The sequence below is a fragment of the Fundulus heteroclitus genome, chromosome 3 (assembly GCF_011125445.2).
Source record: "Fundulus heteroclitus isolate FHET01 chromosome 3, MU-UCD_Fhet_4.1, whole genome shotgun sequence".
In the NCBI taxonomy this organism is placed as follows: domain Eukaryota; kingdom Metazoa; phylum Chordata; class Actinopteri; order Cyprinodontiformes; family Fundulidae; genus Fundulus; species Fundulus heteroclitus.
In genome coordinates, this window is record NC_046363.1 from 33,377,566 (window position 1) to 33,394,492 (window position 16,927).

The 16,927-nt window shown below is 40.5% G+C and overlaps 1 protein-coding gene across 1 annotated transcript; it reads left to right on the plus strand.

The window, feature by feature from the left end:
- Positions 1–1,332: 1,332 nt before the first annotated feature.
- Positions 1,333–14,965, plus strand: akirin1 (akirin 1). The gene is made up of 5 exons (XM_012875049.3): positions 1,333–1,726; positions 11,041–11,187; positions 12,517–12,645; positions 14,245–14,316; positions 14,404–14,965. The coding sequence occupies exons 1-5, from the start codon at positions 1,522–1,524 to the stop codon at positions 14,412–14,414; spliced, it is 564 nt and encodes a 187-aa protein (XP_012730503.2). The 5' UTR covers positions 1,333–1,521; the 3' UTR covers positions 14,415–14,965.
- The last annotated feature ends 1,962 nt before the right edge of the window (positions 14,966–16,927 follow it).

Genomic DNA, 16,927 nt, shown 5'->3' on the forward strand with positions numbered 1-16,927 from the left:
TGATGACCCTGGACTTATCTTGGTGTTACTGCTAGGTGCATTGGTTGGTTGGAAATAGAAATATCATGACTCCTTTGTTGTCTTTATGTCTTCATATAACAAAGTTTTGTTAGGTAAAGGAAATTGCTCGCATGTGCCAAACATGAGACTGTATAGGTTACTTGGCATCAAGTTCAAACGGATTTTCTTAATGCCCATTTGAGACCCAGCCAACACGATATAGTGCAACAAACTGGTTTTGCCAGACTGTATTTAGTCAACCCAAGTGGGCGTCAAAAAGAGAAGCCTTTTGTGAGCTCAGGTTCATTTAGCAGTCCTACTTGCTCAACCTGAGCAACATCCACATGAGGCCGACATACAAGTTGGCTAGCTTGCTTTTAGTCTCCATTTTCCCATGTTTAATTTTATATCAAGTTTTCTCCATTTTATTCCATCCATCCATCCATTTTCTAATCCGCTTAGTCCCTCATGGGGTCGAGGGGGTCGCTGGTGCCTATCTCCAGCATTCAATGGGTGAGAGGCGGGGTACACCCTGGGCAGGTCGCCAGTCTGTTGCAGTCCATTTTATTCCAACTTGCTTTAATTCTGTTTTTATTTTCTTGTGTTTTAATCATGTAAAGCACTTTGTGTTGTCCTTGTACTGAAATGTGATATGCAGTACAAATAAATCTGCCTTGCATTGTCTTACCAAAATAGTGTGTGGGAAAGATGCATTTATTTATCAAAGCATATTTAACATTATTTTAATAAATTTAAAGGTTGGATCACCTCATTTTTTCCATTAATTTTTGCTGGTTAAAATTCAATTTTGTGTTTCGCTTAGTTTGTATGCCTTTTCACAAGTCTGTATTAAATTATTCAAAAAAGGGAAATACTTTTAAAGTACATTTAAATCTTATATTTACAATGTTTTCATCCTTTTATTACGTCATGATACATATTTGCCCACTACAAATGCAGCTTTTCCCGATTCTGTGCCCCCAGGATCATTTAATTTCCAATCACTACTTAGTATTTAATTTTAACGTTCTTTTATTTATTTTTTTCCCCCTACCTCATCGCCTCCACCAGACGTCTCATGAACCCTGGATATAAGTTCAACTGGAAGGAATCAACGACGGTACCAGGGGCGCGTTGACCGGAAGTTGAAAAAATAAAAAGCGACGAAAAGAGACAAAAGTACGATTTTATTAAAGGAGTCGATTAGAGATTATAATTAAAACATGTGTAAAAAAATAACTATGCGTAAGAGTTTTTAATAATCTAAGTTACAACGATAGGGAATTTAAACGCCCCCTCTTTTCGCACAGTGGTATGATCCGCCATTGTGACGGTTTAAAAATTCAGCAGGCAGCCCCTGTCGGCTGTTACTACTCAGAGCAGAAAATCCGTTGTTGTGGAGAGGAAGAAAGACGGAGCGGACGTTCGAGGAAACGTTTGGAAGGCGGCGTTAAACCCCATCACGGCGGGTGTTTTTTTTTTCTCTCTCCACTGCTTCTCTCCCAGTGTGTTTTAGCTACCATGGCTTGCGGCGCGACGTTAAAGCGGTCGATGGAGTTTGAGGCCCTCCTCAGTCCCCAGTCTCCCAAGCGGAGAAGGTGCAACCCACTACCGGGGACTCCGAGCACTCCGTCCCCGCAAAGATGCAACCTCCGTACCCCGGTGGAGAGCCCTGGCCACTCGGTGTCCCCTCAGCCCATCGGAGGCGAACATAGGCTCACTCCAGGTAGGCGTTTGTGTCAAATGTAACGTCTTTTCCCTGCGTTTAAGGGTGGGTGTCATGGGGGGAGGGGGTTTGGGTGGAGTGGAAGAATCAGAATGGGGGTTGGAGGCTAAACGTTAGCCGGCCTCGGCTAATGTCAGGAAGGGGAATGTCGTCGCCCACGGTTGCATTGATGGGCAAATGCGTGAGTTTAAGAACAAAAGTAAAAGGGAGTTGGTAGTTCTGGGTTGGTGGCGCCTCGCCAGCTCCTAAATACTCGGCTCTGTTAGCTTGTTCTGGCTAATGTTGAGCTGTTCAGGTAAATAATGGCTTTGCTGCGTTTTAAAATCCTGCCCCTGTCATGTGAACGTTGTATAAACGCAAACTGTTATCGGCTTTGCTCAACCCCCGATCTGTGATGCCAGACAATTGGGTTATTTGCTGGACTTTCTTTACAATCTAACGCAGTTTATTTAAAAGGTAAAGGCCTTCCTGTGCTTTAACACCCAGATATCTAAGCTGTTGGGGGGCACGAAACAGGCAAATGGCATCACAGGAGCAGCCATAGCAATATTACAAGTATGTTAGGAAAATTCTCAGACGAATTTTGGTGCTAGTGTTTTTTTTGAAAAATGCATTACAGCCATCATTCATTTCAAAGAAAAATAAAAGCTTTAGACTTTTGGCATTTTTTCTACCTACAAACCTGCTGCATTAATCTGCTTGTGAAACTGGTTTATTGTTGTTTTTGTAAGGATTTGAAAGCAAAACATTCTGTTACCCTTATCAACAACCGGGATAAGGGACATTTTCTTAGTGAAAATCTAGAAGTTGTTGGAAAAAAAGTAGCATTTTTTTGTCATTCCTGGGCTTCATATGATCTTAAAAATATAATGTATTTCACTCACTAAAACCTGCACAAACCCTCTGTGACAATAAATATTTTTGCTCTTTAGTAGTTGGAATAAATTTCAGTTAAATAATTTGTAATGTCAACAAATTAAGGTGTTTGGAGAGTGATTTTTTTTTTTTTTTTTTTTTTTTTAACTGTTAAACATTCTGCCTTAAAATTAAGACTTCAGATTCTGTCCTTTCTCCAATTAATTATTAGTTATATTGTGAAATTAAAATATCGTGCCCAGTTTTAATGGAATCTGGGCAGTTTTTTGTGAAATGTATTGTGCTGACTAAGTGTTAGGGCTGGGTATCATCTAGCATGAGGTAATTTGATACGATTCTCAATACATGGCTCCAGTACAATATGGTTCTCGATATAGCTCAGCTTGATTTGATTTAACTCGAATATCGTTATTTATCACTTTCAAATGAAAGCTCTAAATCATTCAATCAACAAAACCAACCAAATATTATATTTATGTTCAATTTATTGAACACTGATATATTAACAGGGAAATAAAGTGCATTTTGTTTAATGCATTTAACGTATCACAGAAACCAAAAATGTGACCAAACGTCTGTTTTTTAGGGATGAAGGCGCTTCTAAAATCCTGTCGGCTATTAGACAAATTCATCTCACTTGCACTGCTGTGAACAGTAATGGCGCACTGTATTACCGCCCCCTAGGGGTTCGGAAGTATATTGAAATTGAAAGCCAGAATATCGATATTAAATCGTTTTTAAAAACATCAATATTATTCTTTGCATCGGTTTGTATGCACAGCCCTACTAAGTGTTTTGTAAAAAAATATTTAAAAATACATCAGTCTTTTTGGCTGCTCTACAAACAAAACTTCCCCATAATAAAATAGACTACCTTACTCTGCTACCTACTTTTTAAAAGTGCAACTGGTAACTAAATTATTGTATCAGAAAACAAATTGAAATAATAAACAGTGTATTGATGATCTAATTGTACTAATGCTGGAAAAAAATTAGTTCAAACTGTGAATGTACCAATCCAAATCATGCCACCAGGGTTCGGGGTTTGCAAACATCAGCAGTTATTGTCATTACAGGATAAACTTTTTTTCATCATTACAGTAACTGCCTATGCCTTGTGCTTATTTGTCAAATCTGTTGACTTTTAGTGTACATGTTCTAGAGAGATTCTCAAAACGGTGACTTGCAATAGTAAATAAAAAGCTGTATCGAGCGGACCATACATGTAATCACTGGTCAAATGACTGGAGCTCAAATGGGAGTGGCAGATTAACAGCTGGTAACGTACCCACTTTAACACCTAACAATCTAATCTGTTACGTCGCAAAAAAGACAAATGGCACCGCGGCACATCACTGCCGTTTGCTAATTAGAAGCTGCCTGAGTAACGTTCCCAGGCTTCACTATTATGGGCCACAGTCGCTTCTTTCTTTCCACAGAGCTGGAATGCATTGTTTGTTTCCTTTATGCCCATTGCTTGTTTTCTCCCGCTGGCAACTCCCATTGTGTGAGTGTTGGATGGGCGCGTGGTCCACAAGTGGACACCAGCTAATTAGTTGGAGATCTCTACTGCAATTAATGCGTTTGAGATTTGGCAGCAGAGGCCAGATGCTTTTTTTTTTTTTTCTCTTTGCATTCCAATAAGATATTGGTGGGTGGGTGTCCTTGGAATTTCCTTATCTTGTAATACATTAACAACCAGATGCTTGTTTGTCTTGTGTAACTAGAAAGATGATGGGTTTTTTTCACAACAGAAAAGAGTAAGTTCACATTTGATGTTAGTTCACTTTCCTCAACATTTGCTGGTCTGTTTTGGTTTTATTAGGCAGTGATGGCTCTGGATCAATTTGTCTTTTAGTCCATTTCATGCCCATGCATTATCATTTTGTCCCTGTGAATGAACCCATAAGCCTTAAACCATTGTTTTAATTACGAAATTTCCTGAATTATGGAGGTACATGATCAGAAAATACTAGAACCGTACGGTTATGAATGCAATGGCATTTATATTGGTTCTGATTTCTATTTTTTAGGTACAGTTGACTCTAATCATAACAAAGTATCTCCAAGCTTGTAGATGTCATTCATTAGAAAGGTAAAAAACACATTTTGACTAAGACTTGAATATAGAAGTTTTCTTTAACTTTCTTGATGTCAGAATTGGTAATAAAAGATGAATGATGTCCTTAGTGGCTACCTATGGTCAGTACCAAGCGTCCTGTGTCAGACGGCACAATTTTGTCCCAGAAAAGGTTTTATGTAAAACCACCAAATTTGCAAAGGTGCAGAACTGCGAAGTAGTGAGATGACCAGAACCGGTTTTGTTTCAAAGAGTAAGGAAGAAATCGCCCAGGCGCCCCACTCTTAATCCTTTGTTCTTTTAACCTCTGCTTTCTGTCCTCTTGATAAAACATTACATGTAGAGAACGCTGATTTACCCGAAAAATGAGTGTCTCATAAAATACTTTATTCTGGAGAACGTTAAGAACTTTGGTTTTAGAAAAACGTCAGGACTCTGTTTGTTTCCCTGTTACTGCTCCAACTGTTGATACCCGTGTTGCTTTATCTTTGAGTCCCGTTTTGTACATCTGGAACCCTGCTTTGACAAACCGTAGCAGTGCTTTTGGTGTTTTTGATTAGATTTCTGGATCTTCGTGCTCCGGGTCATGTTTGCAGACTCCTGGTGTTGGGCTTCAGTAAAACGCCTCGCTGCATGAGAGTGCTGCTGTAAACCTACCTTTCTGGTGGGATTTGCCAAGCGGGAGCAGTTTTGCATTTGGTTGAAAGGTCAGCTGTCCTCCCTCCCCGCCCTGTTGGCCTGTGTTTGTGCAAACCTGGTCCAGAACCAGGTCTGGAGTTTCTCTTTTTGATCATCTGTCACAGTTGAGGTGTGCCATGGAAGAAAACTACAGACCTCCATTCTTTGTAAGTGGCAAAGCTAGCAAAAATGTGCGGTGTGTCAAATACTTGTTTTCCTCACGGTTTTAAATGAACGTTTCAACCTACTTTTGGGTATCCGGATCACCTGAAACCTTCCAACAACACACACAAGTCTTTAGGGGCTGAGGGGGAAATAAAATGAGCCGGCTTTGTTTTCTCTGCAAAACTGTCCAGCCTTCAAAGCTCTGCTCCGGCTGGCGTAACGCTCCAGCTGATGGTTGCTCGGCTCTTTGCCTCGTTGCGTTCGTCCTCGAAAGTCGGAGTTTTCGACCTCCGAGTAGAAAGTTTTGACTATAACATCCCCAGAGGTTGAAAAATGTCTGAGTGACACAATCATACCAGACTCTAGGATTAAAGATGACTGCCACTTACATCTAGCCTCGTGAGACCTTCCCGATCTCGCGAGCTTTAAAGGTTTCACTCGCAGATCAGTCTGGCTACTCTCCGTTGAAGAAAATTTGGAGCCGTTCACCAAACGAACGTCCAATCAGCGTTGGCTTTGAGGCGGGTTGAGGTGTGACGCAACGGGAAGCGCGACAGTTCAGTCTAAAGAACATGGCGGCTTCAGCCGATGAAACTAGCATTAGCGTGGCTATCGAGCGAGTTTTATCGGAATTACAGAGTATTTCTCTGCTGAGCTAACGAGCCTTTACCTGCAGCAGCAAGAGTAGCTTGGCTTGTGGTTGTGTTTTCGTCGTCGCTCGTAACAGAGTGACGACGAATCTGATTGGTTCATTTGGCCCGTCTATCACCAACATAGGCCAATCAGCTAACCAGTATTTTCGCCCCTTCCCAAAATTACTTCAACGGAAGGTTTCCAGATGGATATGCGGAGCAAATCTATCTGGCGGAGTCAGGTTAACTTGCATCAACATTGAATCAAACTTAATATTTTTCGAAATATTTTTTTTTAGCAGTTTATAATTTCTATTGTAAGATGAGATATTTCAACGCTGTTTATATGCACAAAGTACTGTTAAACATCATTAACAGTACGAGCAATGTGAATCCCCTCCTATTGTTTGGGGGGGGGGGGGGGCAAACTTTTTGCCTCGTCGGCCGAAATTGTCAAGTCAAAAGCTCTCAAGGGCCAAAAGAATAAAAAAAATAAATAAATAACGTAACCAAATTATTTTTTTTAAACCTGCTCTACAAAATATGATAATTTAACGTAATAAAAAATAGACTGTCCTAACATTCAATTCATCATTTAATTGTAATATTTAAATTTGTCTGTAATTTGCCCTAATTAAAAATGAAAAGTTTCAATCTGCACCAGCCGCCACTGCTGGTCGGCCAAATCTTTCTTAAAATCCAGTTGGGCTGGCTGCACAAAATCAGTACAGGGGCCGCAAAAGACCATAGACTTGCAGGTGAACCTGATGCCATTGGTGCTGAAAAGGTGTTTGGTGTGGACGCAGCATTACCCGCTGTTGGCACTGGTAGTTTTGCTGTTGAGCGGTTAGTGCTTGGAAGGATTGGACATTTCTCGCTGTTATGCCATCTGTCGTTTTTCGTTTCTGGGTGTAGAACGTCTCCTTCCAGAGGAGATCTTACTAACTGCTGCCAGGTTGTTCTGAGCTCTAGAATTTATGCTCGGCCTACTAGACGTGTCCAAAAAGCTGCTTTTACAAGTTGTTGACAATGAAGGAGTTAATATTATAGTGTTGGTCCTAACGAATCACGTCAACAATTCAAATCCTTCAAACAGAACAGCTGGGTTTCAGTTTCTCTCTCTCTCGAGGCGGCATCTCGCTCTCCTCTGGTCGACTGTTCTTAAAAGCTAAAAGCACTGGGACTTTTTTTTTTTTTTTTTTTTGCTAATGCAGGGCATTCATCTGAAACTTTGGTCTTCTGCACAAACTATTTATCCTCTGGTGCACAGAATGATGGATTTCATGTAGGTTTTTTTTCTGTTTTTATTCTAATTTACGTTATTTTACACTTCTTTCCAGCTTCCAAAGCCATTGCCGTTGATTCAATTCAAATTCTAGTGATGTATTTTAACTGCAGAGTGAAATTAAGACAGCACTGCTGCAGTTATGTCCCAGCATGGTGAGAATCTCCAAGGTTTTCCTCCTTTGGTATTTAGTTCAGGGCTTTTTCTGTTGGATTCCTCGGCTCTAGTGCATCAAGTTATTCGTTTTGTCTCGCCAGGAGTATGCCAAGACAAAACGTGCTTCAGTGGGGGTTTGTTTTTGTGTGAACTGGACCTAACTGAGCAGTATTCATTATGTACATGTCTCAGTTTGTCAAATGACTTTGGTTTTAATTAGCGCACCAATCAATTCACTGTTGAGACTGTTTTTTGTTGTTTTTTTTTGTTTGTGGAGATTTTGGGTGTATTGCTAATGAAAGTTTTGTGTAGACTTAATTAAAATCTTCTAATTCTGCTCAAAGCCTGTAATTAGTGTCTAATTTCAAGCTGCCTAGATGCAATTTCCAGGGTTCAGTGCATCTTAAGCTTGTTATAAAATCTCAAGTCAGTTTTTTTCCCCTGGTATAAAGTTGTTGTGACTAAAATGTGAAGTGGATTTCCCTGATGCTTGTTTAGTTTACTTTGGCTAACTAAAATGCTCTTTCTTGTGAAATGTTTTTCTGATGTTGGTCACAGTTTCTACAGAATTCAGTCTATTAAGGACTCATCAGAGCGTAGAGTCGGTAACTTGGGATCATTGCCAACAACCTCCCAACAGACAGATGACCTGTTTCTCCTGAGTTGTGGACGCACAGTTTATGAGCATAAAGTGGTGCCTTTTTACAGCAAAATTTCTGAAATTTCGGCACATTTCCCGGATATTACACGCTGCATATTGTGTGACATATGCTCGCATTGTGAATGTGAGCCGCTGTATAACAGAAGGCTACAAACAGAAGAAAATGACTCTTATCGCACAGTGCTACGCATGACGCACAATTGCTTCTGGTTTTGCTCCTTCAGCCTTTTTTTTTTTTTTTTTTTGTGGTGCTATACGATACTGTAGGCCTGGACAATAATTCAGTAACGATGTATATTGATCGATAGACGTATATCGATGGAAGAAAAAAAGGTCAATAAAAATTCACTAGAATAACAGTTTTCCTTCCTTTTGCATTTTAGCCAGGTAGGTTAATATTACAGTCATTAAATCCTTCCAACCAATCACAACACAGACCCAGGAATGCCCCGCCCCTTCCATAAATGTTTTAAATTTGTTAATTATCGATATCGGGAAACAAAAACTGCCTATTCACGTATCAGATCCCACCCATTTCGGTCTAAATCACAGAGATGCCTATTCGCATTGGATTAGTATTATCACAGGAACTGGGAGTTCAACAAAATATAGGAGGTCATTTACGGGGGAGTCTTTACTGACGTGGCCGATTCGCACGGGATTAACAACGCAGACAATTGTCGCAGTTCTCACAAATCGCATGTGGTCCCTCTGTAAAACTAATCCCATTAGAATAGGACTTCATCGCATATATCAAAGGTTTGTTACACCCTGTCCTTTGCAAGACTTTCCTCTGAGATTCAATTTTATTTATATAGCGCCAATTCATTATACATGTCATCTCAAGGCACTTTCCATCAAATTCCTTTCAAATTCCATCAGATTACACAGATTGGGTCAGATTATACAGATTGGTCAAACAAATTTTTACTATCTAAGGAAATCTAGTAGATTGCATTAAAGTCCCGACAAGCAGCATTCACTCCTGGAGAAGCGTAGAGCCACAGGGAGAGTCGTCTGCATCGACCATGGCTTTGCAGCAATCCCTCATACTGAGCAAGCATGAAGCGACAGTGGAAAGAAAAACTCCCCATTAACAGGAAGGAAAACCTCCAGCACAACCAGGCTCGGTGTGAACGGTCATCTGCCTCGACCGACTGGGGGTTAGAGAAGACAGAGCAGAGACACAGAAAACACAGTTGTTAATTGTTGGTTAATGTAGTCTAGATGTTTATAAACTTTTATTTCTTTTTATACCAATAGAATATTTAGACAGATTCATATTTAGACAGATTCTCACAGCAGTCGAGGCTCACAGCGAACACAGATCCCATTGCCCAGAATGCTAAGGGTGTAGGAAGCACAGATTAAAGAGTAAAGGGGAAAATGGGCGTAAATCTCAACTGGTATCGTCGACTCATCTCAACATTTATCAGTGCTACTGCCATTGTGACAATTTCTAATATCGTGCAGCCCCGTTTGTAGTTCACACGGACAAAACTTGTCATTATGCTGAAGTTGGTTTGCTCGTGCATGAGGCCTTAATGGGGCAACGTGAGGTAAACGGCGACTGTACTGAGGCTTGTGTTGACATTTGCAGATGAAATATTGAGTGCAGGCAATGGTGATGCAGTGAAACCTGTTAAAAACTGATAGCTGAGCCTGACAAATGTGTGTTACAAGCCTCCGTGGAGAAAGGCTAGAAAGGAGCTCAAGCCTGTGAGCAGGTTGCGGTGACGACATGGCGGCTCGCTCTCTCTCTCTCCACCCAAGATAAACGAGGCACGGTCTCCCAGATAGAGGTACGCCGAGTACACAAACTTTACTAAGAAAGATAAAGTTCCTCTTCTGCTTCTGGGTTATCGGCCGTGTTTGAGGCCAAGGTTGTTTCCCTTGTTTTTCCAGCAGGTGTGTGTGTGTGTGTGTATAGACAGCGTTCCATAAACCTTTTTTATCTTTTAAATGTATATTCAGGTTAATGTCGTTTCATAGCGTAATAATGCTGCATTAGTCTTGTTTTGTTCTTTTCACTTATTGTAATGTTGTAGCCACTTTTATAAAGTTACACAAGGTTTTTTTTTTTTTCTTAATTTGCATCCTACAAACCACAAATCTTTGCATTTATAAAAAAAAAAGGATGAATTACATCTTTTTCAGATCTTCTGTCGTCTGCATGTGAGCATTTCCTAAAGAACAAGGTTTTTACTTTTTACGAAATCTTGGAAAAACTTTAAACCAGAAGTGAAAATGGCGACCATGATATCGTGAAGTTTGTGTCAGCTGTTTGTCGTCAACAGCTGTTCTCGCCGACGAGCTCTCGGTATTTAATCTACAACGCTGCTTCCTGTCAGCGAATGTTTTTTTTTTTTTTTCGAGCGACAGCAGGAAGTGGGCTCTGCTGTAGTTGATCTGAATAAGGTCTGATTGTGTGTTCCTGTCGTAGCCTCGTTTACTCTGGAAGACCTCTGGCATCGTCTAAACATCTTACTCAACTAAAAGGAGCGGCTTTAAAAATTAGACTGACGAAGGTTTTACCTTTCTGGTGGATTAAAACCTAAAATGGATTTTTATTGATCAAAACAAAGTTCATTTAAATCCCACCTCCATTCTCTCTCTTCTGGATTGTTCGGGGTGTTTTCTTTTTTAGGTCTCGTTCAAACGTCATTTTCTCTCCAAAGAACCATTTTGTTTTTAAGTCACTGTTCACGGTGCTCAGATTTCCGCAGGTTTTTTTTCCCGTTTTTTCCAATGTTTGACTCTGTCCCCGTTTACCTTCTCCAGAGCAGATCTTCCAGAACCTGCGCCAGGGTTACAGCCGCATCCAGAGGCGACGGCAGCTGGAGGGGGCCTTCAACCAGACCGAGGCCTGCAGCTCCGGTGACACTCCTAGTCCCAGTTCCTCCCTCAACGCTCCCAGCTCCCCTCCTGGTAGGACATGCAGCCGATACCCCGCTCAACAGGGATTAATTGGGGGGGGGGGGGGGGGGTGCCTGTCTCTCTGAGGTTTGAGGGTTCAAACCTGTGGCAAGTTTTTGGCAGCATAGTTATAGCCTGCACTGCAAAAACGGATCTAAAAATAAGTGAAAATGTTCTTTAATGAATGTTTTAATCCTTGATTTGAGCAGGTAAATAAAATTATCTGAGTATTTTTGAGCCCTAAAATAAGATATTTAGACATCCTGCACTTAAAATAAGATGATGGAGATGAATTGTTCCTATTTTAAGTGCAAACATCTTATTCCATTGGCAAATCATCTTATTTACCTGCTTAAATCAAGGACAAATACACTAATTTTAAAGAATATTTTACCTATTTCTAGTTCCGTTTTTGCAGTGTGGCTGAGAGGAAAGGAGGGAGAAAATCTACTTGATAAAGTAGGAAATAGTTACAGATGCTGACACAAAAAAGCTTTGTGGGAAAGTCTTTATGGCACTTTTTTTTTCTTTTTTTTTTAAAGCTTTAGTTTGCCTATGAATACTTTTGTTTACAATAACTTAACAAGTTATCTCTGCTCATGAGAGATGTATATTCGTATAAAAGGGGCTACACCAGTCCTGTGGATGTGAAATTGTGGTTTCAACCCTAATCCATCTTCATTTTGGTGTATTTGAAAACTTCTCTTGAAAGGTGGTAGTTACAGTTGGTGCTACAAACAACAAAAGGTTAAGAAGAAATGTTCTTTAACTACTGATTTTAGTTGTGTAGGAGGAAAACTGTAGTTGTGCACTCCCTCCAAATAAAGAAATGTTGATTTCTAGACATTGCGCTGCGTTTGGCTAATTGTCTCTTTTGGGTGCCAGCGTTTAAACAGTTAAAAACATAAAGGCCAGTTAATGAGTGAGGCGTAATTGAAGCCTGTGGTGTCCAGGCCCCTCTGCAGGGTAGACTTATATTTCATCGTGACGGAGCTGTTTTTACCCCAGCCTCCTCCTGGCTCTGAGGCGCTGCCATCCACCACCGTGATTTACTCACGTTTTAGTGTACCTGGCTCGCAGCGGACCTCAAAGACCGCAAAGTGATAAATCACCAAGCTAACGCCGGCTCCAATTTCAGCGTGACCGAGACACCGGAGGCGCTGAGGCGGTGCCAGCGTCGGTGCTAAATGTCTCCGTGTTGAACAGAAAGAAAAGCTATAAACTTGAGCCTGGCTCATCTCCAGTCCTTGTGGCTCTCGTTTCTGACTCACTGCGACGCTAAAGCTTTAAAAGGGCCAACCTTTCCTGTTGTTTATAGCTGATATGTGTTGTCTTTCACAGGTGCTTCAAGAAAGGACCAACCCTCGTTCACACTGAGGCAGGTCAGCTACCTGTGTGAGCGTCTGCTCAAAGACCACGAGGAGAAGATCCGGGAGGAGTACGAACAGATCCTCAACACAAAACTCGCAGGTAAGAAAAAAAAAAAGGCATAAATCATGTTCCAAAATAAATTCAAATGCTGTTAGAAAGCACTTTTTAGCTGACAAGATAGTGCCTCAATGGGCAGCGGAAGGAAAGGGATAAATGGTTTTTAGACTTTTCCTTTACAAGTAGGAAAAATCTGAAGTGTGGTTTGTGTTAGAACCCTTTTACTGATTTGTCTAAATAACATTTAGCATATCCTAAAGTCACACATCACAGGTAATGTTTAATTCAAAGGTATATAGCAACGTTATATGCTTAAATAAATGTTTGATCTGGATAAGATAAGGTTATATAGACCAAGTGTCCATCCTATTTGATGTCTAAATATAGCCCCACTACAGGCGCGATGAGCAGATATATAAACAGACGCCATCTACCGGCAGTATAGCAGAACTCTGCCTTTTGCTTAATTAATAAATGACTTGTAAATAATGCCGGACCAAGCTTGACCCTCTGCAATGCCTCAGTAAAGCAGCAGCTCAGCGTGATCAATGACCAACAGTTATTGATTAAATAAAACCATCTACAGCAACTTTAAGAGCCTTTATATCAGAACATTTACTCACGTCAATCAACTTTGTGTTGACATCTGAGCAATTGGCAGGTTTAGCGTCTGCTTCAGTGAACACCGACGTTCATGCTGTATTCCCAGTGACATTCCAGTCTTTTCCCTCTTGAAATCATATTTTTGTGTTTTATTCACTGGATCTTGGACCATTCTTCATTGTTTCGCCTGGAGATGCTAATAGCCGTTAGCTGCTTCCTTGTTTTATCCCCTGCTGTGCATGCAACTAATACGCCAGCAGGATGTGATGATCTTTGATTTAAAAACTTTGTATGCAGCCAGAGTGAGCTACTGGCGCATACATTTTTAAAAAGTCAAATAACATGGATATGTAGTTTTTTTTTTTTTTTTTTTTTTTTTTTTTTATTATAAATTCAGCAATCCTGTTAAGGTGTCATGGGTTGTAAAAGAGTCTTAAGTTTTAAACTAAGCTGGGAAAGAGTTTGGTCCAGCTGCAAACCTACTAAGGCTCCACAGCTCAGGCGGGAGGACATGCAGAAACATCCAGTCATCTGAACGATGGGATGGTTCAGATGTCCAGACCTGAATCCTGCTGGAAATCTGTGGCAAAACTTAAAATTTCTGTTCACAGATGCTGCTGTCTGTCTGCAGTCTGAGCAGCTTTACCAAAAAAAGGTGCAGTTAGTGAGTAGATGTTTGAAGTTGGCAGAGACTTGCTCCTAAAAAGGTTTATGGGTGGTGTTGTGATGAAAAGTGCCTTTACTATTGACTCAGTGGGTCTGAATTTTTAAGACTTGTTTTAAAAATCATTTTACTTTGAAGTTTGTATAATCTGAATATACGAGTAAAAACGCACGGAGCAGCAGTTATAAACTGGTCACGCACACAACAAGACAGCTTTTAATCGTTTTTTGACGTTCAGACATGGTGGAAGATTTAGTAAAGCCAAAAGCTACAAAGCACTTTCACACAAGCTCTAAATCTCTTAAGATTATTTTCTGGGTTTCGCATCTTTAACCCAATCCTCCATTAAACTGTTTTTGTCCCTGTATTTCCAGAACAATATGAATCTTTTGTGAAATTCACGCAAGACCAGATCATGCGAAGATACGGAGCTCGGCCTGCAAGTTGTAAGTAAAACGAGTTTCTGTGTTGCGTTGTCTGTCTTTTCTTCCTGAAGCTGGTGACCTAACGTGATTTTACTTTTTCTCTTTTAGATGTCTCCTGAGCTCGCATCAGTGTGATCCTGGCTTCCTCTCACACGATGGCTGGTCTTCTTCCGCCTCCTTCCTGTTGATTTAAATTTTATTTCCCCAACCCCTCCCTCCCCCCCGTCACTCTCCACGCTCGGTTCGGGTGCCATGGTTTATCCAGTTTTTAATCCAAAAAATTAGTTTCTTACTTTAAAACTATTGCTGCTGGCCAAATAATTAGAACTCTGTATGAAGCCTGCTTTTCTTTTCTTTTTTTTTCTTTTTTCTTCTTTTTTGCTGTTAACATCCTTTTACCAGACATGCTGGAAAAAAAAGCAGATGTTTGAACAAAAACCAATCTTTTGCTGGCGCTGTAGAAAAAGCTTATTGGCTTGTGTGATTATGCTGTATAACCTCCCAGCAGCTATATTTAACGGCTCCTGCTTCTCACCGTGTTCCACTTTTCTCCCCCCCCTTTCAACCCGCCTCACCTCCCTCCCCTCACAACTCGATTCCCGAGAATGTGGATTTTGTTCCCTTTTAAAGAAAAACAATAAAAGTTCTGTGATTAAAAATTGTTAAATTCCACTGCCTTTTTTTTCTTTCTTTTATACTAATAATTTTCTCTAAAAGTGCTTAGATTCACATGAACCCAGAGCTAAATGTTATTGTTTTTAATGACCTAAGCGTTTGACTGCATATTGTACGTATTTTTAGTATTAGAAAGCCGCAACAAATATCAAAATTAAGATGGCCTCGGACATTGCCTTTACAAAATGGTGGGGTTTTGTTTCAATGAAGGGGCTAAAAGAGCTAAATAAAGAATAGAAAGTCGAGCCTGTGGAGGTAAAACTCGTGACTGAAGGGAGAAGATGCCTTGAAACTGACTTGACTGTTAATCGTTTCTTGTCACATTTATTTCTCCTGAGTCTGACTCTTCAATGGCAGCCAGGTGAACTCTTCAGTGTGACAGAAATGTCTGTAAAGAAGACAAAAAAAGGTCACCGCTGCATCAGTTATCTTTAAAAAGTTGCACCTTTTTAAGTTTTATTTCAAAGTACGGGGATGGAACAATAAACATTCTTCTAATTAATAGGGTGCATATCAACTACATATGGCTAAAAGTATTTTCTCACCCATCCAACTAATCAAAACCAGGTTTTCCCGTCGCCTTCATGGCACCGAGGCAAGCAGACAGTTTCTGCAAACTTTTGTGAAAGACTGGGTGAATTCCAGCGACATGCTGTGAAAGGATGCCACCTTTGCAACAAGTCCAGTCATGAAGTTTCCTCGCTGCTGAATATTCCCGTCAACTGTCGGTGGTGTTAAAACATAGCGGAAGCAGTTGTGAAACACAGCAACTCTTAACACACAGTGGTAAGCTGTGGAAACCGATGAATCACGCTTTTCCACCTGGAAATCTGATGGACGGGTCTGGGTTTGGCAGTTGCCAGGAGAACGGTACTTGTTTGACGGTTTTGTGCCAAGTATACAGTTTGGTGGGGGGGACTGGCCCCGTAGTTCCAGTGAAAGGAACTCTGAATGCTTCAGCATACCATATAAATGTACATCTCCCAGCTTCTAACATGACTGCACAAAACGAGGTCCATGAAGAGTTTGGTGTGGATGACCATGACTGGCCTCAACCATAGAGAACACCTTTGGGGATGTATGAAGACGGAGAGCCAAGCCTTCTTGTCCAACATCAGTGTATGACCTCACAAATGCACGTCTGGAAGAATGGGTGAAAAACTCCCAGAAACACTCCAGAACCGTGTGGACAGCATTCCCAGAGGAGTTGAAGCTGTTAGAGCTGCCTAAGGTGGACTAATGTAATTTTGAACCCCATGGATTACAAATGGGATGCCACTTATGTTCATACTTGGGTCAAAGCAGGTGAGTGAATAATTATTGTAACATACTGTATGTGATAATTGAGGATTTTATGGGGCTCATAACAAGTAACAGGACCATTATTCACTCTGTTGGTGTGAAAGCTAAGCAACATTGGTAATTAATGCTAATTTATGGTGGAGCAAAGTTCTAAAAATGCCAGGAAATGTGCCTATTAGGTCAAAAATAAACTTTTAATTTTACACTACGATTGGTTTAATTGTTTTTACATTTCTGTTTGGAAATGCCATTTTATATTTCTTGCACTGTTAGCTATTTTACTCTTTAAAAATCTTCACCCTGACCTGCCTTTTGTAGAGAGCCAACAGTTCGTTGCAAAACTATTCATATCCCTTCGATTTTATTTATATATATATTTTTTTTACAAAATAAACCACATATTTTCTGTTATTGAGTTACACAGAACAGTGCATGATTGTGAAATGGCAAGGGGTAATGATGTATCCCCCCCCCCCTCCTTTACCAAAAATCTGCTGTGAGGTGTGCATTGGTCTCCAACCCTTCTGAGTCAAGACGCTGTTGTTGATCAACCTTTTGCTGATGCTGCTCCTGTTTCATATTGTTGCCATGTTGAAAAGGGAACCTCTGACTCAGTTCCAAGTCTTTCACAGCTTTTAACAGGTTTTCCTCCACT

Excerpts from the sequence above, each read along its gene's own strand:
- akirin1 (XM_012875049.3), top strand. The coding sequence starts at position 1,522 with ATGGCTTGCGGCGCGACGTTAAAGCGGTCGATGGAGTTTGAGGCCCTC. Across the intron at positions 11,188-12,516 it reads CGCTCCCAGCTCCCCTCCTG|GTGCTTCAAGAAAGGACCAA; the intron begins GTAGGACATGCA and ends TGTCTTTCACAG. Across the intron at positions 12,646-14,244 it reads CCTCAACACAAAACTCGCAG|AACAATATGAATCTTTTGTG; the intron begins GTAAGAAAAAAA and ends CTGTATTTCCAG.